Source organism: Dendrobates tinctorius, unplaced genomic scaffold (assembly GCF_039654945.1).
Source record: "Dendrobates tinctorius isolate UK_male_01 unplaced genomic scaffold, ASM3965494v1 ptg000010l, whole genome shotgun sequence".
Lineage (NCBI taxonomy): Eukaryota > Metazoa > Chordata > Amphibia > Anura > Dendrobatidae > Dendrobates > Dendrobates tinctorius.
This window is the reverse complement of record NW_027361678.1, coordinates 9551307-9576924: the sequence shown is the minus strand read 5'-3', so window position 1 is coordinate 9576924 and position 25618 is coordinate 9551307. Positions and strand designations below refer to the sequence as shown.

Below are 25618 nucleotides of genomic sequence, written 5' to 3'. Positions count from 1 at the left end.
AGGTAGACCTCAACTATGGGAGACAAACTGAGAAAAAAAAATCCAGAAAATCACATTGTCTGTTTTTTTTTCATTTTATTTGCATATTATGGTGGAAAATAAGTATTTGGTCAGAAACAAGCAATCAAGATTTCTGGCTCTCACAGACCTGTAACTTCTTCTTTAAGAGTCTCCTCTTTCCTCCACTCATTACCTGTAGTAATGGCACCTGTTTAAACTTGTTATCAGTATAAAAAGACACCTGTGCACACCCTCAAACAGTCTGACTCCAAACTCCACTATGGTGAAGACCAAAGAGCTGTCAAAGGACACCAGAAACAAAATTGTAGCCCTGCACCAGGCTGGGAAGACTGAATCTGCAATAGCCAACCAGCTTGGAGTGAAGAAATCAACTGTGGGAGCAATAATTAGAAAATGGAAGACATACAAGACCACTGATAATCTCCCTCGATCTGGTGCTCCACGCAAAATCCCACCCCATGGGGTCAGAATGATCACAAGAACGGTGAGCAAAAATCCCAGAACCACGCGGGGGGACCTAGTGAATGAACTGCAGAGAGCTGGGACCAATGTAACAAGGCCTACCATAAGTAACACACTACGCCACCATGGACTCAGATCCTGCAGTGCCAGACGTGTCCCACTGCTTAAGCCTGTACATGTCCGGGCCCGTCTGAAGTTTGCTAGAGAGCATTTGGATGATCCAGAGGAGTTTTGGGAGAATGTCCTATGGTCTGATGAAACCAAACTGGAACTGTTTGGTAGAAACACAACTTGTCGTGTTTGGAGGAAAAAGAATACTGAGTTGCATCCATCAAACACCATACCTACTGTAAAGCATGGTGGTGGAAACATCATGCTTTGGGGCTGTTTCTCTGCAAAGGGGCCAGGACGACTGATCCGGGTACATGAAAGAATGAATGGGGCCATGTATCGTGAGATTTTGAGTGCAAACCTCCTTCCATCAGCAAGGGCATTGAAGATGAAACATGGCTGGGTCTTTCAACATGACAATGATCCAAAGCACACCGCCAGGGCAACGAAGGAGTGGCTTCGTAAGAAGCATTTCAAGGTCCTGGAGTGGCCTAGCCAGTCTCCAGATCTCAACCCTATAGAAAACCTTTGGAGGGAGTTGAAAGTCCGTGTTGCCAAGCGAAAAGCCAAAAACATCACTGCTCTAGAGGAGATCTGCATGGAGGAATGGGCCAACATACCAACAACAGTGTGTGGCAACCTTGTGAAGACTTACAGAAAACGTTTGACCTCTATCATTGCCAACAAAGGATATATCACAAAGTATTGAGATGAAATTTTGTTTCTGACCAAATACTTATTTTCCACCATAATATGCAAATAAAATGAAAAAAAAACAGACAATGTGATTTTCTGGATTTTTTTTTCTCAGTTTGTCTCCCATAGTTGAGGTCTACCTATGATGTAAATTACAGACGCCTCTCATCTTTTTAAGTGGTGGAACTTGCACTATTGCTGACTGACTAAATACTTTTTTGCCCCACTGTATGTGCGCATACACATGCGTTTGTATGCGTTTTTGCGCGCATGCGTTTTTTTGTGGTATGCGCTCGGGCGCACAAAATGCATCCTGTTGCATTTTTTGGGCGTCAGACTTGCCTCAAAAAAACGCATGCTCGCGCAATGCGGTTTTCTACAGCAAGACACCCATTGTAAGTCTATGGGTGCGCATTGGCATGCGCATGTATGCGTTTTTTTGCGCATGCGTTTTTTTGTTGACCATTGGTTAGACAATGGAAATTAGGGGTTAGGGATAGAGTTAGGGTTAGTTAAGGGGGTTTAGGGTTAGGGTTAGGGTTAGTATGGTTTGGTTAAGGGTTAGGAATAGTTAGGGTTTAGGGTTAGGGTTTGGGTTAGGGGTTAGTTAGGGTTAGGGTTAGGGTTAGTAGGGTTAGGGTTAGTTAGGGCTTAGGGTTAGGAGTTAGGGTTAGTAAAGTCATGGTTTGGGTTAGTGTTAATCCTAACCCTATCTTGATTTTTTTGATGAGGCCAACTAATGTTGGAAAAAAACGCAAACGCGGTAAAAACGCACTAAAAACGCATACAAACGCATAAAAACGCTGCGTTCTTTCGATGCATGCGCATAAAAATGCTTGAAAAAAACGCAGCATTTGTATGCGTTTTTTCCATGCGTTTTTTTGCGGGAAAAACGCACTGCAAAAAAAAATGCAAGTGTGAAAGTAGCCTTAAAACTGGAGCTTTCAGTATTCAGTGTGGGCCTGGAGAAGGAGCACTTCAAGAAAGTCTTGCTGGGACTTGTAAACCTGAACTGTGTGTTCTGCCAGCCGTGAGTGGGAGCAACCCTCCTCACAGAAGGGCTGTGTTTGTTATGCCACTATTTTTTTTTTTTTCTGTTTTGCCCAGAGGCTGTATTTGCTTTACTACACATTAGTTTATGCTGCCTACAGTAAACCAAAGGAAGCTCTTAAAGCCACAGTGTACACATGTCTACCTCCATGTGCAGCTGAGTGAGCTGATCTACCACAGTACAGAGTGATGGAAATTAATAGGATTTTAAAATGATAATTATGTTGTCATTGTCTATGTTTGCAATAAGTCCTGACAATTAGGTAAGCATTGGCAATTTTGTACACTATGGTGAATAAATTATAGTGATTATGCTTTTCTTTGACCAATTTGACAGATAAATACTATACACCATATACTGTTCCATTTTGCTACCTACCAGAGTGACAATGAGCCAGCAGCATTATCACAGTGGTGCTTTAATAAATAGTACATATATACTAATAAGTACAATGCAATCCATCCAGATGTCTTACCCTGCATGTAACAGATTCTAGACTCTGGAAGTGCCTTTGTCCGCCTTCCCATAAAGAACTCACTGCCAAAATCTTCTGAGCGGATGAAGGCTCCGTACTTGAGCAGTCCTACTTCGTAGGGTGAGAACTCACACCACTCTGTGAACAGTACATAAGATGAAGGATATATAGTGAATTTATGTCATAATTAATATTCAAATACCATTATGCTTGAAGGGAACATCATGTCCAGCAGCTACACTGATGTTTACATCCTGTGCCAATATAGTTCCTTTTGGATAAATAATTTAGGCTTACTGTGCGCTGCTGAGATCAGGATAAAGTCACCACATGAGAAACTTTTTAACTCTTTATTCCCAACGCGTTTCAAAATGAAAAACCATTTCTTCCTCAGGGGATGACAAGGGACTACTCTCGAGACGTCGCGATCCCGCGAGAACGGATGCCGTCGCGGTCATTCTCGCAAAGGATTACTGGGACCGGGAGCGTGGAGAATGGCAGGAAGGCTGCGCGGGACACCGGAAGGTAAGAATAACAACATTTTTTATTTTAAATTCTATTTTTTACAGGGATATGGTGCCCAGAGCCCGGAGGACAGTCTCCTCTCCTCCGGACCGTGGATACCATCTGCAAATGTTGGATACCATCCGCAAATGTTCTGCTTACTTTTCACATGGTGTGCACAGCCACATGCGGAAAGCAAGCAGAACAATGCATTCCTATGGGTGCGGGATCGCCGCGATTCCGCTAAATTAATGAGCATGCTGCGTTTTTTACCGCAAAGCGTTTCCGCCGCAGCAAAAAACGCAGCATTAGCACAGCATTGCGGAATCCCATCGGAATGCATGGGATGCTTATTTTTCGCTGCAAAATTGCGTGTTTAAAACCGCCGTGAAAACGCGAAAAAAACGCTACGTGTGAACTCAGCCTTACACTTCCAAATTATCATGAAATGAGTCTTCTAAAGAACGATAAACTTTCAAAGTAAATGCACCTTACGAGCTTCCTCCCAATAACCAGTTTATCTTGATAATAAATAATATCTAAAGGGTGGTTACAAACCTTTATAATCCAGTGTGGTACATTCATTTGGTTTCACATTCATTGCCAAACACAGAGGAAGCGGATTTTGTCCGTGGGCCAATGCTTTCCTTTGATCTGATAGTTTTGCCTCATTGACCTGTTAAATGAATATTTTAGTAAGACGGTCAGTACTTACCAAAGTATTAAAAAAAATCATACGTAAGGTTTAATGCATTAAATAAAGCCCCCCATACACTTTTAAGGACTGTCGTATGGTTGCTGGCTGAACAATCTCGCCTTCCAATCCCATACATCCCATGGCTGATCGCTCCTGTGTTCTCCATGAGAGAGCCGCTTGTCAAATAACTCAGTAAACTGCTTATATATCGGTGTACACCACACTCACGCCATCATAAAACATGGACTCGATAATCAGTCCCCACAGGTCCGTGAAGGAGGTCTTGTAGCCCATCTTTGATCGCGCAGATAGTTCATCATGATAAAATTTTAGACGATCAAAGGTAAAAGCACAAGTCTTGCTTTTGGTCACGTTCCTACAAGCATCCTGTATGTGTGGAGAGAGATCTTTTTGGGACCAGTTCGGATCCTCGTATAGTTTACTCATAGACCTAAAAGGATATAATTTCGTCACTACTTAAACTACACAGAAATATGACCAATTGTCTAATGACATGAAGGGTCCCTCACCATGTGGACCCTGAAGCGCCTGTGATGTAGGTCACACAGTCCAAGAGATTCAGCTTCTTGAGTCCAGACAACGTGCCGTAGAGAGATGTCATCGCTCTAACGCCACCGCCGGTGGTTGTGACGGCAATCACAGGAACCTATAGCGGTAGACGAGATCAGAGAAGACCACAGCATGAGACATCAAAGGACTATTGTTGGACGTCTTTTGTGCTGCAATGACTATTAAAATTGGAAGAGTTTGCTGACACTTATGGGTTACCAGTAGTGATGAGCGAGTATACTCGTTGCTCGGGTTTACTCTTCCAAATACTCGGGTGGTCGCCGAGTATTTGGAAGTGCTCGGATATTTAGTTTCTGTTGCCGCAGCTGCATGATTTGCGGCTACTTGACAGCCTGAATACATGTGGGGATTGCCTGTTTGTTAGGGAATCCCCACATGTATTCAGCCTGTCTAGCAGTCGCAAATCATGCAGCTGCGGCAACAGAAACTAAATCTCCGAGCACTTCCAAATACTCAGAGATCACCTGAGAATGCTCGGGGAAACCCGAGCAACGAGTATACTCGCTCGTGACTAGTTACCAGTTAGGCTGGAAATACCAGATGCCTAAATGCTTTAGTTTCCAATAAAGATTACACAACATAAAAGATCTTTTTATTCCATGATGGAGGGTTACAGACTTGGAATGATGGCTTTCACTTGGCTCATTCAGCTAATAGTTGTGGCTGAGAAAGCTAGAAAGGTAACAAAGCAATTTGTCATCAATAAATGTATGTAAAGATTGCTGGGAGTTTCACCATTATATTGTACATCATACACAATGTCAAAAGCTGCATGAATTACGATGGCCAGAAACGAGTCATTTTATTTTCTTTTTTACCATGTGAATGCAAATCGTGAAGTACAGATTTTTATCCAAGAAACATGGATGTGCCGTCTTTTCTATACCCAAAGTATTCTAGTTGATGGTCAACAACTGGAAGCGGCATCCATTTATCCTTAGATTGGCATCTGCCTACCATTTTGAAGCCATAATATTAACGAAGCCAGTGATACAATAAGCCGCCGTCACCTGCGAACACGCACCTCGCGATCCTCTAAATCTCGGTCAAGGTTCAAAAGTTTCTTCAACTTATTTGCGACAATTTTCTTCCTCTTCGAGAGATAACATTTTTCATCATCGCAAAGGCTAAATCCCATTCGTACATTCAGCTTTTCAGTGCTGGGAGAGAAAACAAACAGGATTGGTTAAAAAAAAATAATAAAAAAAAGAACAACTTAACTCCCCATCCTCACCCAAATAAGCACCATACATTTTATTAAATACTGTCAAAAATACTAATTCGTACGGATTACATAGGTTCAAAAAAGACCTCGGTCCATCAAGTTCGATCTTTCTCCACAAATTGTACATGAAAAATAAACTTTCTGGGCAATATCAGCAGTACACAAGGCATATCAATGCTAATCTACTTTTCTGGTCTGTTTACAGTTTTTTACTGCAGAGTATCGCTCTCTGTCTACTGCAGTGCAACACTGCGACACAACCCTACTCAAAGTCTATGTAAGATTATCACGAACGTCCTTTCCGCTTGTTTCCCCATAATCGTGCAGATGAATGAGCAAAATGTTTGTGCTTCTGGTGAAGTGATCCCTTCTGCTGCGCAAAAGATCATTATTGTCCGCAGCGCATTGTCCCGTGTAAACAGGTCATGTCCTGCGGAGAACAATGGCGGCCTACACGCACTGATCAATTTATTACAGATCGTTCAGTGTACATCTGAAGCTCAGTCTGTTTTGAGAACAGACTGGGATCATACTTTTATGGCATACTTTTGCAGACAAAATCACGGACACACATGGGCCAAACATTCTTTATTTTTACATAAATGAGCAATATTAGCAGCGTCGAAGGTTGCAAAAAAAAAAAATCTGAAATTACTACATCGGTCACAGATTGGTGTATGTCAGTTACTTTTTTTGTGCTAACTAACTGATTTATTACAGTAACTTAAACAATATATTCTTATTAAACAGTAGCCCATGTATTTGTCACACACAGTGTGGGATGAGTAAGTGCAACACGAAGGGATGAGGGGATGGAAGCCCAACACTAGGAAAGGGGGAAGTGGGGACCCCTAGGCAGATCTAAAGTCACCCTGTCTGCCCTAAACATCCCTATATAGATTCTGCACCTATAGCCGAACAGGAACCTGATCCATTCTTGACCCTGGCGATAAGTCCTGCTTAGGGAAGGACGGGGCACCAGTGGTCAATCCCCACTTCAACTAAAGACAGCTGGGATAGACAAATAAGGGGGAAACTTATTTTGAGTAGACTCAGAGAGGTAACACAGACATCCTCCAACAGCAACAAAGTGGAAGATAGCCGACTGCTATAGCTCCAAGCGTCAACAGGAGAAAATAGAAATATCACCGGACATTCCCAGAAGCAGAGATGAAGTCTATAAACATCCAATCCATGTGTGTCAATTAGAGCTGGAGGGAGGTTGCCACTGGGTCCCAGAATCAGAAGGATTAGAAAGGCGTCTGTAAAGCCAACCGCAGAGACCTTCTTCAGCCAGATGCTGTTAAGGGTCTGTATGCAGCCTCTGACACACCCGTGACAGTATTGCAGTATATAAGGCATGGTACTCACTCAACTTTCAAAGCTACTCATAAAAGATTCATGGACTATCTAATTGGTGTTTATTCCACCTGAATGTCCTGATGTGGGGGTAAATCCAACATATCTAACTCTTCGTTCTATCAGAAGGCAAGCCGCTGACGTAAAAATGTAGAATTACATGGCGGCCATACAGATAAATACCTATCCGTGTGAAAGGAGGATGGCCAGAGTGGCCTCTCCTAGGAGGGAAAACATGTAGGGAATCTTTTAAATGACTAAATAAAATGAGTGACACAGCCCAAAAAAATTAAAACAATCCCAAAAAGCTTTGTAGCACAGCATGCAAACTCTTGGGTTCTGTGCAGTTTCTGGGAGCTCAATCATAATGAATTTGTGACAGAAACACAATGTACGGGCAGCGTCTGTATTACAAAACCTCAACAATAGTCACATAAAGGAAAATATTTCTAAATAATTCATTGTTTGTTGTTCCTCTATCATGTTCTGAAAGTTGAAATAATAGAATTTAACAAGGGATAAGAGATTAGTAGTTACACCCAGTGAGATTCTGGGCTGTCACAGGACGCACAGATCTCAGCTTCTCTTGCCTCTTTATTGTGAGTAGCATAGTGTAATAATAATCGTTGTGCAGGAAACAAAAACCTGACCAGTACCGCCATATAGTGCAAATAGGTGCAAGCTGCAATGACTGCATAATATGCAAAAAGAAAGCACTCTAAAAGGTCCAAAGTATATGCAAACACACACTGAATACATGAGATCTGAAATGTATTATTGCTAATTAAAATGTACTTGCAAAAATGAAGGTTCTTAGGATATAAATTGGCCAATTCATGTGTGCCCATCAACCACAGCAATGTGAGACCTCTGAGAAGTGTCACCTTGCCGTGGTTGATGGACACACATGAATTGGCCAATTTATATCCTAAGTACATTTTATTTAGTAATAATAGTAGTTGTACAGCCCATTTTGCAAATCAACATGAGAATATTAAAAAAAAAACATGAACTGGATTAATTGCAACATGGCAATGATATTCAGATATAAATAGAAACGTGATTTTCAGCTCTCGTTTTGGTAGGATTTATATTATTACCCATGGTGTCTAGAGGCTACTATAGAAGTTACAACAAAGCGAATGATGCAGAAAAAAGAAAAAAAAAATACACATGATGATTGTCAATTATGAAAATGATAAAATTATATAGATACTTTACCAGTCTTTAGCTTTGAGTTTCATCTCCAGGGGACTTGCCTAAAACAAAAGAAAAAAATAAATAAATCACATTTCTTGGGTAGCAGTACACTGAGAAATGCGGAGTACGAATGAATTTTATATAACTAATGGTTCTTTTATACTTGCTGATCTGTGGCATTAATTCCTGATCAGCTACAGGCAGCCTGATTGTCAGTTGTTTTATATGCACTGGCGATCAGTAAAGAAGCACTCCATCTATACGAGTTTTATTACATGTGTGTATATATTCATGTAATATAGTGTGAGTGTATTAATGTGCCATCTGTCAGTCTGGTTTGTACATCTGTAATACATGCAGTTTTGACATGAACAATATAAATTTTCAATTTTCTATCTTAACGAATTGTAACAGATCACTTGACATACAGATGGTAACCCGTATGTTATCCATTTTTTTTAGTGCAACCATTGGTGTATATTTGGCAGGTCTGTTCCGGACTATGGATCAAAGTATTGCATAGTGTGTGACCATTGGGCCGCGTGTAAAACCGTTCACATGAACTAGCACATTGACTTGCATTGGTCCTTGTGCTGTCCGTGGTACAAGTTCTGCACATGGATGTTTAATGTACTGAACGAGCCCTAACAAACATTTTAAATCCCAGTTAAAAATCATCGCACCTGAAAAATTAGTGTTTCACTCAATCATTGGGAGATTGCCGGTACATTTGGACAGTATGATAATCGGGAAAAAACTTTCCTAATCATCACCTATTCATCATCTAAACGGTTGGTAGATAACAATAATTTCCATTCTGCTAAACATGCAGTGCGATCAATCATTAATTACAGAAATGCAGACATGTTTAGCAGTGACGAGTTAACGTGCTGGGATAATGTGTTATCTCAATATGCTCAGGTGCTAACTGAGCGTCTTCGAAAAATATGTTTGAGTCCCCGCGGCTCCATGTATCACGGAAATCATGGCATGTGATGCGTCTGTCAAACAGATGCGAGACATGGAGCCGCGGGGACTCGAACATATTATTTGAGCACGCTGAAGAAACTCGGATGGTTAGCCAACCCTAGAGAGAAACTTCTAACCAATTCTGACTGCCCTGCACCTCGGTGGCCTTGAGTGAAGGAATTACCGTAATTGAGACTGATGTTTTGTATATATGTCGATCCACACTCCGTGGGAGTAAGATGCACAAAATTAATTAAAGTTGTATTCTCAAAGTTTGAAATGTATCTTCTATTCGTGGGATAGGGGATAAATTCATATTCACGGGGGTACTACTGCTGGGACCCCCACCAAACCTGAAAATCGCTGTGTGAGTGGAGCGCTGATAAGTCATATGTACTTGCTTACCCTCCATTCATTCTGAATGAAACTGCCGGGGAAAGTCGAGCGCAGCGCTCGGCTGGTCTTCAGCACACCGATTGAAATTAATGGAGGGCAGTGAATATGATCGACCACTGCTCCAATAGTAGAGCCCTGGTTCTCAGGAACTGCGGAGGTCCTCGTGGTCGGACCAATAGGGTCTAGAAAGTTATGTCCTATCCCATGGGCCAGTGTCGGTCGCACACCTCCTGAGCGTATGCACTCGACAATAATCAAAAAGGAAGCTTAACATACATTACTAATGAGAGAATAAGAAGCAAGGGTGCACCATGTGTGAAATCGGTGGGATGAAACTGAGAAACAGACTCAAGGGAGTCGCTCATCTGGTGCGGTTGTGCAACACTGCATAGGGCTTGAGGAATGGTAGGACCTGGCCACTGCTCCTCCCGCTAAACCTGACCAAATCAGACACGGAACTTTAGGGAAAAAAATGCAAAATGCAGTGAAACAGGGTAACCATGAGATTGGTAAGAAGGGAATTTTATGGACAACGCGTTTCAATACAATTCTTTTCTATCCAATTTCCCAGTTACCCCGCTTCCCTGGACCCAGCAGCACTCGCAAACACAGCATTTTCCATTTTTTTTTTTCAAACATACACTAATAATCACAGTAATTGGTAAAACATGTAATTGAAATAGAAGTCAAAAAGCAATACCTAAAGAGGGCCTACCAGTTCTGCCGACATGTTGGTTGTAATAAATAATTGCAATTCTCATAAAAAGAATAAGGAAAAAAAAATGTCCAGCATATTTTCAATTACATATGTTGAAAATAGTGAGCAACTTTCAGTAATGTAGACTTTATTCCATTTCATAGAAAAAAAAAAAAGAGCGAGAGAGTAAAAAACAAAAAGAAAAAAAAAGAACAGAAAAGTACTGAAACTACATTGCACTGGCTTAGAAGATTTATTATTCTAAATGAGCCATTAGAGGACAAACTGATAAACATTGTGCTTCTAACATATTGCCAGTCTCAAAAATGTCTCATTTTTGTTCAGCAGAAGAGGTTCAGCTTCTTATAAACTTCGCCTTATACTCATCTGCCCTGTCATGACAAAGGCATATATTGTGCCAAACATATTGGAGATACCAGACGTCCTTCATGTTGGACCAAATTGTGCTCAGAGTTTACGTATTTCTCTACTGTGACCCTCTGATATGTACAGTCATGGCCAAAAGTTTTGAGAATGACACAAATATTAATTTTTACAAAGTCTACTGCTTCATTTTTTCTAATGGCAATTTGCATATACTCCAGAATGTTATAAAGAGTGATCAACTTAACAGCAATTACTTGCAAAGTCAATATTTGCCTAGAAAATGAACTTTATCGCCCAAAACACATTTCAACATCATTGCAGCCCTGCCTTAAAAGGACCAGCTAACATCGTTTCAGTGATTGCTCCATTAACACAGGTGTGACTGTTGATGAGGACAGGGCTGGAGATCAATCTGTCATGATTAAGTAAGAATGACACCACTGGACACTTTAAAAGGAGGCTGGTGCTTGGCATCATTGTTTCTCTTCTGTTAACCATGGTTATCTCTAAAGAAACACGTGCAGTCATCATTGCACTGCACAAAAATGGCCTAACAGGGAAGAGTATCGCAGCTAGAAAGATTGCACCTCAGTCAACAATCTATCGCATCATCAAGAACTTCAAGGAGAGAGGTTCTTTTGTTGCCAAAAAGGCTCCAGGGCGCCCAAGAAAGACCAGCAAGCGCCAGGACCATCTCTTAAAAGTGTTTCAGCTGCGGGATCGGGCTACCAGCAGTGCAGAGCTTGCTCAGGAATGGCAGCAGGCAGGTGTGAGTGCATCTGCACGCACTGTGAGGCGGAGACTCTTGGAGCAAGGCCTGGTCTCAAGGAGGGCAGCAAAGAAGCCACTTCTCTCCAGAAAAAACATCATGGACAGACTGATATTCTGCAAGAGGTACAGGGAGTGGACTGCTGACGACTGGGGTAAAGTCATTTTCTCTGATGAATCCCCTTTTCGATTGTTTGGGACATCTGGAAAACGGCTTATTCGGAGAAGACCAGGTGAGCAATACCACTAGTCTTGTCTCATGCCAACTGTCAAGCATCCTGAAACCATTCATGTGTGGGGTTGCTTCTCAGCCAAGGGAAAGGGCTCTCTCTCAGTCTTGCCTACAAACACAGCCATGAATAAAGAATGGTACCAGAATGTCCTCCGAGAGCAACTTCTCCCAACCGTCCAAGAGCAGTTTGGCGATCAACAAAGCCTTTTTCAACATGATGGAGCATCTTGCCATAAAGCAAAGGTCATAACTAAATGGCTCAGGGAACAAAACATAGAGATTTTGGGACCATGGCCTGGAAACTCCCCAGATCTTAATCCCATTGAGAACTTGTGGTCAATCATCAAGAGACGGGTGGACAAGCAAAAACCTTCAAATTCAGACAAAATAAAAGCATTGATTTTGCAAGAATGGACTGCTATCAGTCAGGATTTGATCCAGAAGTTGATTGAGAGCATGCCAGGGAGAATTGCTGAGGTCCTGAAGAAGAAGGGTCAACACTGCAAATATTGACTTGCTGCATTAACTCATTCTAACTGTCAATATAACCTTTTGTTACTCATAATATGATTGCAATTATATTTCTGTATGTGATAAAAACATCTGACAAACACACATAAAAACCAGAGGGCAGCAGATCATGTGAAAATATAATATTTGTGTCATTCTCAAAACTTTTGGCCATGACTGTACGCCGCATAGATCGGAGGCACATTTATGCCTTTATAGGTTTCCATCATCATGACTCACTACAATTTCCACCATGTTTTATACTCATACGATCAATAAAAAAAACTCCTGGAAAACATAGAACTTCTAAAGTCTTATGTGCATAGCCACCATGAAACTATATAATCCTGGATAGGCAGCAGGTACAAAAAAAATAATATAATCAATACCATGTTGGCACCTGAAAACGGTGTAAATTTTTTTTAAGTGCTCATATTTTCAGGACTACATATTTTGACACCTCAAAAAGAAAAATATTACTAGGTTTCAGCGAGGTACAGGACCCAGGTACCCAGAGACCTTCACTGTTTTTTTATCCTTGAAAAAAAATCTGGTGCCGATACGCATTGATTGAATAAAAACCTTAATTTTATTCCATCAAGGATTCTTCATTCCTGCAAGCGCAGACTGTGAGATCTCCTCTGAAGTGTATTGCTATCTGGCATATTTTCAGGCTGCAGATTCTAAGGCTCTTATAGGTGTTGTGTTCCTTCACAATCCCGCCAGGTGAGCTTTACCATCACTCTCACCTTCTGTTATTTCTCTGGTGGTCTTAAACTATTGTGCACTTTTGCCCAAACCAGATTTCAACAATCTGGTGTGAGAAAGGAACACATGCAATATACCCAACGTGTGGGCACAGAGAATCAGAACTTTGTATCTTTGGGCTTCACACATTTGTCGGCAGCTCTTGATGAATAAGCATCTGCAGAAGATCTTGATGAACGAGAGTTCCCAACCCTATTGGCCAGGAGGCTCCATAAAACTGTCAGTATTAAGCATTGTTGGATAGAAAGTCATGAAAGAGAATTTCAGTCATTCCTCAGAACCTAATCAATGGTCAGAGTAGTGTTAGTAACAGCTCTACCACGCTGCCGTCGCTCCAGGCAATGATTCATCTCTTCCCGAGAAGACAGTTGGTGGCAAGTGTCCCAGAGACACGTGACGGGTGCACGATAACACAGATAATTGCAGCTATTAAATATTAAGTGTTGGGTGACTGTGAGCAGATTGTCTAAGACAAACTACAGTCACTGTTAAGAAATGGACACAAATCCAGATGGAGGTTATAGGTATAACTAAGTATAACAAAGAAAACTTCTCAGAATCTAACTAGAGGGATAAAAGCCCTTTTATGGATGTTTATGACGTATACACCCACATACAGTATACGGTATATATATATACACACACGGTGTATCACAAAATTGAGTACACCCTTCACAATTTTTTTTAAATATATTCTATCTTTTCATGGGACAACACTGAAGATATGACGCTTTGATACAATGATTCACTTAGGGGTGTACTCACTTTTGATCCCAGCAGTTTAGACATTAATTGCTGTATGTTGAGTTATTTAGAGGACACCAAATTTACACTGTTATACAAGCTGTACACTGACTTCTTTACATTGCATCAAAGTGTCAGATATTCAGTGTTGTCCCATGAAAAGATAGAATCAAATATTTTCAAAAATGTAAAGTATATAGTATATAAAGATGACACTATAGTAAAAAGGATGCTCTGCCAAATCATTTATAAAAAAAACTACCTTACAATGGTGTGAAATAACAAAAGGATGAGAAAGAGATAACTTCTTCTTGCAGAGATTTATAGGTCATACAATGTTCCCTGTGGAAAAAATACAAATGGCCTCTTCACATAGGGAATGAGAAAAGGTCTCCAGTGCCACTTATTGGAGGCAGCGATTAGTGATGAGCGAGTATACTCGTTGCTCAGTTTTCCCACGCATGCTCGAGTGTCCTCCAAGTATTTTGGCGTGCTCGGAGATTTAGTTTCTGTCGACGCAGCTGCATGATTTGTGGTTGCTGGACATCCTGAATAAATGTGGGGATTCCCTAACAAACAGGCATTCCTCGCATGTATTCAGCCACAAATCATACAGCTGCGTTGACAGAAACTAAATCTCCGAGCACGCCAAAATACTTGGAGGACACTCGAGCATGCGCAGGAAAAACTGAGCAACGAGTATACTTGCTCATCACTAGTAGCGATCCTAGGAGCCAATATTGACCCTGGCCACATAACTTCTTTGTAGCCAGCTTGTCGATCTCCTTAAGAAGAAACTTTACCTGTAAAAACCTCCATCAGATTCTTCTCACCCAGAAAGTCAAACTCCTACTTTGCACTGACGAGGGTCAAATAACTCCAAACAGCTATCTGCAAATGCCTTTTGGGTAAGATCAAGTGTAGTATATTTGGAAAAGATGGCTTTGGCCTGGGCCGCCTTAGTAGATTGATTCGTAATGCACACTGGGTTTTGGCTTTCTGGTTAGTCATCCTGTGGAAAACCTGCCCCCCCCCCCAGGATCAAAGCCATTAGGTTGGGTAAGTTTGAAAGGCCAAGGCGCACAGTGCCCCTGGATTGGTGACCCTGGGGTGCCTAAACTTGCTGGGCGTGGGAAACCCACTGAGGTCTATAACACTTTCTCTTTCACACTTATTTAAGTACACACCCCCAATCCAGGCCTTGTGGCAAGGACAGGGGAATTTTTATATTCCTGGTGGAGGTCCGGTCAGTTTTACACTGAAAACATCTTCCAATACTAATTTAACTTTCTTTTTTTTCACTGTGTGTCCTGTGTCAAGGACTTCTTGCTATGCGGTTCCCTTATGGTTTACCTCCTCAACAGCCTAGGAGGAAAGTGTGTGGCCATCAAGTTCCCCTGGCCCTGCACAACCCCCGGCTCTCCTCATTGGCAGAGGAGGAAGTCTAGATTGGCTAGTGGTCTCACTTGGGTGAAAATCTGGGCTGATGCCGGGAGTACGATTTGAGCTTTCCCTGAGTTTCGGCAAAGGGGAGCCATTTGTCCCAATCTCTCGCTGTGGTCTTCAGGCTCGGAGGGATAAAGAATGGCTTGTTGGGGGCTCTCCTCCTTTCGTAGTGAGCTTAAATAGGCTTCATCCTTGAACACTGTTTTTTTTCTGTGGCGCCATCACATATTTCAGAACACCTGAAAGAGCATGATCTTGGGCTTTCAATAAAAAAATAAAAAAGCTGTCAGCATATGAAGGTCTTTCCTTTTCAGGAAAGATACTTACTTGGCTTCATAACCCAAGTCAGGTAAAACTCTAAAAAGTGTAAAATTTTTACTTCTAGGAAAACTACCTCTAATAGGAGGCATTAGAGACCCTACCTATCATTGAGAATGACTGTAGAGGTGGCAATGCATGTGCACAGCTCTCTCCTTTTACTTATAAGGAAGATAAAGAGGTTGTCCACTAATTTAACATTGATGGCCAATCCTTAGGATAGGTCATCAATGTCTGAACGGTGGAGGTGCGACACCCAGCACCCCTGCTGATCAGCTATTCTCGTTGCTGGAAGTGCTCAGTTATGGACCTGCTCCATATACTAATAGTGGCCACGGATAGGTACTGCACATCTGCCTCCTATTGATTTGAATAGGGAGCAGATGTGCAGTACCCAGCTGCGACCACTGATCGCTTGGAAAAGTGATTGACAGGTTGGTCACACTTGTCAAGCATAGTGCTTCACAAGTGTGACCAACTTTTTGCTATTGATGCTGCCTGTGCAGCAAAAGATAGAATGTTAAAAATAGAAAAAAAATAAAAAATAGGAATACACTTACTCTCCGTCGGCCCCCGAAGTCGTCACGCTGCCAGGATCTTCCATTCCCAGGGATGCCTTGCGACAATGACCTCTAGCATCACACGAGACCGCTATGTCATCAGAGGTCATTCGCGCAATGCATCCCTGGGAACGGAAGATCCTGGCAGTGTGGCTGAGGACCGGGAGGACTCCGAGGGCCGACAGAGGGTAAGTATATCCCTATTTTTTATTTTAGTTCTATTTTTTACAGGAATATGGTACCCAGGGCTGGAGGAGAGTCTCCTCTCCTCCAGACCCTGGGTACCATCCGCACATGAATCGCTCACTTCATGCATGGTGGGCATAGACACATGTGTAAACTGAGCGTTTCAATGCAATCCTATGGCGGTGGAATCGCTGCAATTCCGCAGAAATAAGGGACATGCTGTGGATTTTACCGCTATGCAATTCCGCAGCGGTAAAATCCGCAACATGGGCACAGCAACTGCGGAATCCCATAGGATTGCATGGGATGCGTTTTATTAGAGTTTTTTAAGCGTTTACGCTGCGGCAAAAACGTGGTGGAACCGCATAAAAAACGCAACGTGGGCACACAGCCTAAGGCTTCATGGGGAACATGTCTGAATCCTATTGTTTCGGGTCATCAGATGAAAGTGCGGAACAGTAGCTCTAAAGTTATCTGAACCTAGCTTCACACTGTTACAATTAATGCTGTGTTATATCAAGCTTATTATAAAAAAATAATAAACATTCAGCTATACAAGAAACTTTTTAGTAGGAATTTTTTGTAAGATGAAAATTGCACATAGAATCATTAAGAAATAGGAAATTGTACCTGGATCCAGCGCAGTGGATGGAAACAGCGGATGCCACACCAATTTGTATAAACCTAGTTAAATTTTTTGAAAAATTAAATACTGTCTAGAAAATGACATAAATTTACAACAGAGATTAACAGACAAAAGGATTAAAAAAAAGAAGCAGAAACTTAGTTATTGCATCATGACAGCGAACAAGGTACGTTTGCCAACTACACTGGCCTCTACTGATGGAAATTAACTTGTTGAGAAGAGTGACAATCTACCAAGTAATTCTACTCGTCTAATTTATTTATTTTATCACCTAAAACAAACTCTATAAAGTGTTCACATGCTTTCAAATCATAGAATATTTCTCATTTAGTGGTGATTTGCATAATGAATACTATACTATTATTAAAGGGGTCTCTCCGTTTCGAAAATCCGTCCCCCAGATACAGACTGAAAAAGTGCTTTAATCACCATCCCCGGGTCCCGCAAAGAGTCTCTGCCACTGCTCCTGGTGTGTGTTATTGTCTGCGGCTTTGATGTCCTGACAATAGCGCCGCAGACAATCAGCGAACTCGACAGCTCATATGGACAACTTGGGTAGAGCCACCAAATTGCCTTACTGGCTGCAGACATTAACAGACAGCGGGAGCAGCGGTGGAGACTCGGCACCGGACCCAGGAAGGGTGAGTAAAGCACAGTTTGCTTGTTTTAAAACAAACTACAGCCTGAAATGGTGATTAAAAAAACACCAAAAATAATGAAGATTTGTATCTGTTTCGTCTCTGAGCTTTTTTAACAGCTTCAGGTTTACAAAGCCATAAAGCGGCTAAAACAATTGACCTGACCAATTTACTTATCTGGTGACACCAAAAGAAGTGATTTGGGACAAGAAACAAATTGTGTTTTTTCTTGTAGTGTCTTCTGCTTCAGGTTACACTGGCGGCAATAAGACGTTACCCTAAGGGAGGCTAAAAGGTCCTTCTGCAACCACCATCAGACCAATATTACAATTTATAAATGAGCGTTGGGGCGTGGGGCCTTGTTCATATTTTACATTAGGGCCAAATTAGCGCCTTTTTATTATGTAAATTCAAGGAACAATTCTTCTCCAAAACAGCATCTCATATGTATCTGTATTACATCAGAAGATTAGAATTTTAGATAGATTTCCATTTTGAGTAAAGAAAGTCAAACAGTAAAGAAGGAAGAAACATGTTAAGAACAGAGGAAAATAGAGTAAAAATGAAAATGCAATTAAAAGAAGCACAGTCACAATCCTCTGCTGGCCTTGGCAAATGGCTGCTTTGCCTATAGGATTAATACAAAGCATAAGATGGAAAAAACATATACATAAACATACATATACATAAACATACATTGTATATGTTTATACACATACATAAACATATACATTTTATCCAAGTTTAGAAACAATACATCACATAAAGGTCGATTTCTAGACAGTATTGTGCTGTTTATTGGACCGGATTTGTAGGAAATCAATATACGCGAAGCACAGCAACAAGTTGCTTACATTCAAGCCGGTAAAAGGAAATGACAAAACTATCTACAAAGAACTCCTGGAATCCGCATGGTATAAGGTAGTGTTCACATGGGTCGCATGTACGGTAGACTTTCCAGAAGGAAAAATCCTCTGCATTTTACCGTACCAACATGGAGAAAAGACACAAGCTAAATTGAGCAGACACGCGGATTCTGTCAATTTATGTTGTGAATTTCACTGTTTGTAACTTTTCTTTCCGGCATCCAATAATCTGGAAAACAAGACAATTGTTCACTTGTTTCCAGCACGAAACTGAAACATAAAGTGGATATTAATTAGATAAAAAAGGACAAACACAAAGAACCATTTGGAATTATACTTTTTATGACTGTAAGAATCCAGATGACCTGATCGTACGGGCACCTGTTGAGGTCCTTAATAGTGATGAGCTCCCATGCTCGGAAATCGTGTTATCTGAGCATGCTCGGGTGTTATTTGAGTATTTTGGAAGTGCTCGATTAATATGTACAAGTCCTCACGGCTGCATGTTTTGCGGCTGTTAGACAACCGCAACACATACAGGGCGTGACAATAAAGCATTTCTTTGGAATTATGCCAGCCGTAAATTCAGTCGGCCCAGAATCATAAACTGTTGTCTGAAGTATTGACTCTTTTTGTAGGATAAATATTTATCTCTAACATTAGCTCCTACAGTTTATGGTCTGTTATCTTTGCAAAACAGTGATGCATGACCACTGAACAATGATGTTTGCTGATATGTTGATTACACATTGTCCAGGCCAGACAGTTGGTTGGCATTCAAAATAGATGAGGGAAAAAACTATGCAAATAGATTACATAATTGAACAATGCTGGTTGAAGGCCAGTTGTGAACTATATAAAGAGAATTTTTCCTCTTTCCAAGTGATTCTACAGGATGACAGCTTAGGGGACCATGGCCCCAGCTGGAAGAATACAAAACTGCTTCATTGACCACCATTGAAATCCCAGAGACATCTGAAAGAATCCAGTTTGGGACAATTGGGTCACCTGGTCGCATACATCACTGCTCTAGGTTAGCTTCCTAAGCTTGTTGTTACCTACTCTCTGTGGGGGCCTGCCAAAAGCGGGGAAATACTGGTGGATGTGGTAAACATACAAAGAAAAGTTATCAGCTTGGTTATGTTATTGATCAATGGCAGAAAAATAGTAAAGTGTGGACATAATCATTAGGCGCAGCAGACCAGTTCCACGAGCAGCAGAGACTGGGGGTAGGGGGGGTCTTCAGTTGCACATGGTAAAATATTATAAAATATTTTTTTCCATTTTCAAACAAATAGAAATAATTAATATTATATAGAATTTCAAGGATCGTGTGCCTCCAAGATGGAAATAAAATTAGCACCATAATACATGTGTAAATGTGCTCACTGGTTTGGGGTCTTGGTCCTGTAACACAAAAGGACTCAGATTTTGCAAAAAGAAAAAAAAATGGCATGGCAAGCTCCATTGGATGTCCTATAATATAAGCATTCTTCCCTATAAGCATTGCATTAAAAATATTTCTTTTATATGGTGCTGCACCTTACTGTAGCCCCCCAAGGACTATGTAGAATGGAGCTGGAGGGACTCTGAGTGCCACCATATAGTGTCAGTACATATGACTCCATCATTGTATGGAGAATGGCCGCACACAAGCTTTATCATGTTGTGAAATGAAGAATCCCAGACATCCAGGAAAATAACAAGATCTGGAAACACTCAATATATCATTTAAGGAGACGTCAAAACAGACATTACAGAATATTGATCCTTAGTACCAAAGTACTCAGTGATACTAACACTTCATTTTTATTCCTGGACACATAAAAAGACCACAAATCCAGCATCATCAGCTCTCCTTACATCTGGTCAATGAGCCTTGCACCCCTAAAATTTATGGTAAAAGGGATTCATATAGAGTGAGAAATCGATGCATTAATTATCCAGATACGGAGTCCTGTTGATGCTGCGTGTGGCTGGTGGGGTTACTTTTTAGTCCCTCAAGGACCAGGAGATTTTTCATTTTTGCGCCCTCATTTTTTCTCCCATTGTTCCAAGAACCATGACCTTTTTTCCCGCCATCCACTTAGCTATAAGAGGGCTTGATGTTTGGGGGACAAATTGTAGTTTTAAATGACACCATTCATTTTACCATTTAATGTACTGAATGGCAAGAAAAAAATTCCAGGTGCTGAGAAATGGTAAGAAAAGAAAGCAATTTCGCAACTTTTTTTTTTTTTTATTTTGCTTTTACGGCGTTCATTGTGCTTTAAAAATGACCAGAAAAAAAAGTTTTTCCAGGTCAAGATGATACCAAACTTCCATACTTTTTTTTGCAACAAGGAAGATGGTGATACAAGCCAATTTAAGACAACTGCAGAAAATTTAAAAAACACAAGATGACAGTCAATCTTTCTAGGTCTGGGGCTCCATGCAGGATCTCGCCTTGTGGGGTAAGGGATGATTCTGAGAAAGGTCAGGAATCATCCCAGATCTACATGGGTAATTTTTTATTGCAGATACACTTCATCTGTGAGAGACAGAATCTTAAGAAAAAATCCAGAAAATCACATTGTATGATTTTTACATATTTCATTTGCATTTTATTGCATGACATAAGTATTTGACCATCGACCAACCAGCAATAATTCTGTCTCTCACAGGCCTGTTAGTTTTTTTAAGAAGCCCTGCTACTCTGCACTCATTACCTGTATTAATTGCACCTGTTTGAACTCATTACCTGTAGAAAATACACCTGTCCACACACTCAATCACACAACCTCTCCACCATGGCCAAGACCAAAGAGCTGCTTAAGGACACCAGGGACAAAATTGTAGACTTGCACAAGGCTGCAATGGGTTACAGGACAATAGGCAAGCAGCTTGGTGAGAAGACAACTGCAGAAAATTTAAGAAACACAAGATGACAGTCAATCTTTCTCGGTCTGGGGCTCCATGCAGGATCTTGCCTTGTGGGGTAAGGGATGATTCTGAGAAAGGTCAGGAATCACCCCAGATCTACACGGGAGGACCTGGTCAATGACCTGAAGAGAGCTGGGACCACAGTATCAAACATTACCATTAGTAACAAACTAGGTCATCATGGATTAAAATCCTGCAGGGCACGCAAGGTCCCCCAGCTCATGCCAGCACATGTCCAGGCCCTTCTGAAGTTCGACAATGACCACCTGGATGATCCAGAGTAGGCATGGGAGAAGGTCATGTGGTCAGGAGTCCAAAATAGATCTTTTTGGTATTAACTCTACTCACTGTGTTCGGTGGAAGAAAAAGGATGAGTACATCCCCAAGAACACCATCCCAACTGTGAAGCATGGTGGGGAAAAAATCATATTTTGGGGGTGCTTTTCTGCCAAGGGGACTGGATGACTGCACCGTATTGAAGGATGGATGGGGTCATGTATCACAAGATTTTGGCCAACAACCTCTTTCCTTTAGAAAGAGCATTGTAGGTGGGTCGTGGTTGGGTCTTCCAGCATGACAATGACCCGAAACACACAGCCAGGGCAATTAAGAAGTGGCTCCGTAAGAAGCATTTCAAGGTCCTGAAGCGGCCTAGCCAGTCTCCACACCTGAACCCAATAGAAAATCTTTGGAGGGAGCTGAAACTCAGTGTTACCCAGTGACAGCCTCGAAACCAGAAAGACCTGGAGAAGAACTGTATGGAGGAGTGGGCCAAAATGCCTGCTGCAGTGTGTGGAAAGAACTACAGAAAACGTCTAACCTCTAATTACAAACAAAGGTTACTGTACCAAATATTAAGTTCTGTTTTTCTATTGTATCAAATACTTATTTCATTCAATAAAACATGGATTTTTGTGAGTACTCACAGTAAAATCCTTTTCTCCGAGACGCTCATTGGGGGACACAGATACTGTGGGTGTATGCTTCTGCCATTAGGAGGCTGACACTAAGTGAAAAAAAGAGGCTAACTCCTCCTCCGCAGTATACACCCTCGCCCCTATTGCGGGCGGAAATTAGTTTGGTGCCAAAGCAGTAGGAGGACAACAAATCAGCCTTAATACAGGTACAACATGTCAAAAAACACCACCCTTATCTCAAATTAGTAAATGCACATAAATTTTAACAAAACAAGAGCCAACTGGCTATTAGGGTGGGTGCTGTGTCCCCCAATGAGCGTCTCAGAGAAAAGGATTTTACGGTGAGTACTCACAAAAATCCATGTTTCGCCTTTGCCTCATTGGGGGACACAGATACTGTGGGACGTCCTAAAGCAGTCCCTGGGTGGGAGATTGACTCACCGGTCCAAGCTACATGCACCTTTTGTTTAAAGGTGCACCACCGCTGCTTGGAGAATCCTTCTACCCAGGCTCGCATCCGCCGAGGCCTGAGTATGACTATTACAATGTCTGGCAAATGTGTGCAGGCTGGACCAGATTGCTGCTTTGCAAGCCTGTTCTGTCGAAGCCTAATCCTGAAGCGCCCAAGAGGCGCCCACTGCCCAAGTAGAGTGCGCTCTGATCCCTGCTGGAATCGGCGTGCCTCTAATGCGATAGGATTCCTAAAAAGTCAAACAAAAAACCATCTGGCTATGGTCAATTTTGAGGCAGCGAGTCGCTTTCTGCACCCTTCGGGGAGCACGAACAGCGTGTTCGTCTGACGAAGGGGAGCCGTCCTCGACCCGTACCTCCGGAGGGCTCTTACCAGGTCTAACGTGTGACAAGCCTCTTCCACACGGTGCACCGGTGCTGGACAAAATGAAGGCAAAACAACATCTTCATTAATGTGAAAAGAGGACATGACTTTCGGCAGAAAAGGAGGGGTTGGTCTGAGCACCCCTTATCCTTATGGAAAATGAGGAATGGAGCTCGGCCGGATAGTGCCGTCAGCTCTGAAAACCTGCCTGACAAAAGTAATGGCCACTAGGAACGCCACTTTCCAGGAAAGGAACCTCAAAGAAACCTTCTGAAGCGGTCCAAAATGGAGTTACCTGCAGAGCCCTTAGGACCAGGTCAAGGTCCCAGGCATCCATAGGCGCCTTATAGGGAGGTACCAAGTGGGAGAGGCCCTGGATGAAAGTCTTTACCTGTAACCTGGTAGCCATTCCGCACTGGACCAGGACGGATAAAGCCGCTATTCGTCTCCTGAGGGAACTTGGGGCCAGGCCCAAGTCTAGGCCCGACTGGAGAAAAATCAAGATGTTGGGGATCGAGAATCTCAGCGGAGAAACACCGCGTCCTCGACGCCAAGTGAAGAACACCCTCCAGGTGTGGTGGAAATTCGTGCTGAGGTCGACTTCCAGGCGCTAACTATTGTAGCGACCACCCTGCTCCCAAACCCTGCCTGGGTTAGAATCCAAGGTTAACTGGCCATGCCGTCAAACACAGGGCCACTGAGTTCGAGTGGCAAATCGGCCCTTGAGAAAGTAGCTCTGGGCGCTCTGGCAGTCGCCAAGGAAAGTCGGCGAGCAGGTGCATTAGATCTGCGTACCACACTCAACAGGACCAGTCTGGGGCCAGCAGGATCGCCGGAACCCCTTCCATCTTGATCCTTTTGATGACTCTCAGCAGTAGTGACAGCGGGGGAAATAGATATGGGAGGCGACACTGGTTCCATGAGAGAACCAACGCGTCCACCGATTGACTGCGGATCCCTGGCCCGAGCGACGCATGTGGGAACCTTGGCATTCACTCTGGAAGCCAACAGATCCACATCTGTTGTTCCCCACAATTAAAAATAAAATCTGCTGGAAGACTTCGGGATGTAGAGATCACTCTCCGGACACAAGACCCTGAGAAAGTCTGCCGCCCAATTTTCCACGCCCGGGATGTGAGCTGCCGAGATCACCGAGTGGTTTGTCTGACCCACTGAAGAACGTGCCCCACCCTGGGCATGGTTGCTCTGCTGCGGGTGCACCCTTGATGATCTATGTAGACCACTGTGCTCTCTGAGGGCCAGGAGGAAGGAGAGGTAGTTTGTCTGCGTAGGGTGAAGTGTGCAGACGTGTGGAAGGAGCGCTGAGATAGAGCTGAGAGGAAGAACTCATCTCCCGTAAGAGTGCATGAACTGGAGCCTGGTCTCCACGGCTGTATGGACACTGATGGTCCTACAGCAGACACCAGAGGAGTAGAAGGCTGTAAATACAATAGAATCATAGAATCATAGAATCATAGAATCGTAGAGTTGGAAGGGACCTCCTGGGCCATCTGGTCCAACCCCCTGCTCAAAGCAGGATTCGCTAAATCATCCCAGTCAGATGTCTGTCCAGCCTCTGTTTGAAGACTTCCATTGAAGGAGAACTCACCACTTCTCGTGGCAGCCTGTTCCACTCATTGATCACTCTAACTGTCAAAAAGTTTTTTCTAATATCTAATCTGTGTCTCTTCCCATTCAGTTTCATCCCATTGCTTCTAGTCTTTCCTTGTGCAAATGAGAATAAAGTTGATCCTTCTACAATGTGACAGCCCTTTAGATATTTGTAGACAGCTATTAAGTCTCCTCTCAGTCTTCTCTTTTGCAAACTAAACATTCCCAAATCCTGCAACCTTTCCTCATAAGACAGGGTTTGCAGACCGGTCACCATTCTGGTCGCTCTTTTCTGAACTTGCTCCAGTTTGTTGATGTCTTTTTTAAAATGTGGTGCCCAAAACTGGACACAATATTCCAGATGAGGTCTGACCAAAGAGGAGTAGAGGGAAATAATGACTTCACGTGATCTAGACTGTATGCTTCTGTTAATACATCCTAGAATTGCATTTGCCTTTTTTGCTGCTGCATCACACTGTTGACTCATATTCAGTCTGTGATCTATTAGTATACCCAAGTCTTTTTCACATGTGCTGTCACTTAGCCCTATTCCTCCCATTCTATATATGCTTTTTTCATTTTTATTGCCCAGATGTAGTACTTTGCATTTCTCCCTGTTAAAAACCATTCTGTTAGTTGCTGCCCACTTCTCCAGTTTATTTAAATCTTTTTGAATCCTCTCTCTCTCTTCTCTAGTATTAGCTATCCCTCCTAGCTTTGTGTCATCAGCAAATTTAATCAGTTTACCCTCAATTCCTTCATCTAAATCGTTGATAAAGATGTTGAACAATACAGGGCCCAGGACAGAGC

General features: G+C 42.3%; 1 protein-coding gene across 3 annotated transcripts in view; it reads right to left on the bottom strand.

Annotated features, from left to right (window-relative positions):
* Positions 1 to 25618, bottom strand: part of LOC141098617 (cytosolic phospholipase A2 beta-like) — a 65213-nt gene that overhangs the window by 15458 nt on the left and 24137 nt on the right. For 2 of the 3 annotated variants that reach the window (XM_073586588.1, XM_073586604.1), the window contains 7 exons: positions 17004 to 17057; positions 8414 to 8451; positions 5633 to 5768; positions 4548 to 4684; positions 4246 to 4468; positions 3879 to 3996; positions 2817 to 2954 (listed from right to left, as the gene is read on the bottom strand). In XM_073586588.1, coding sequence (XP_073442689.1) covers positions 2817 to 2954; positions 3879 to 3996; positions 4246 to 4468; positions 4548 to 4684; positions 5633 to 5768; positions 8414 to 8451; positions 17004 to 17057 — 844 coding nt within the window. The remainder of the gene's footprint in view (positions 1 to 2816; positions 2955 to 3878; positions 3997 to 4245; positions 4469 to 4547; positions 4685 to 5632; positions 5769 to 8413; positions 8452 to 17003; positions 17058 to 25618) is intronic. The other variant, XM_073586594.1, reaches the window with a different exon arrangement.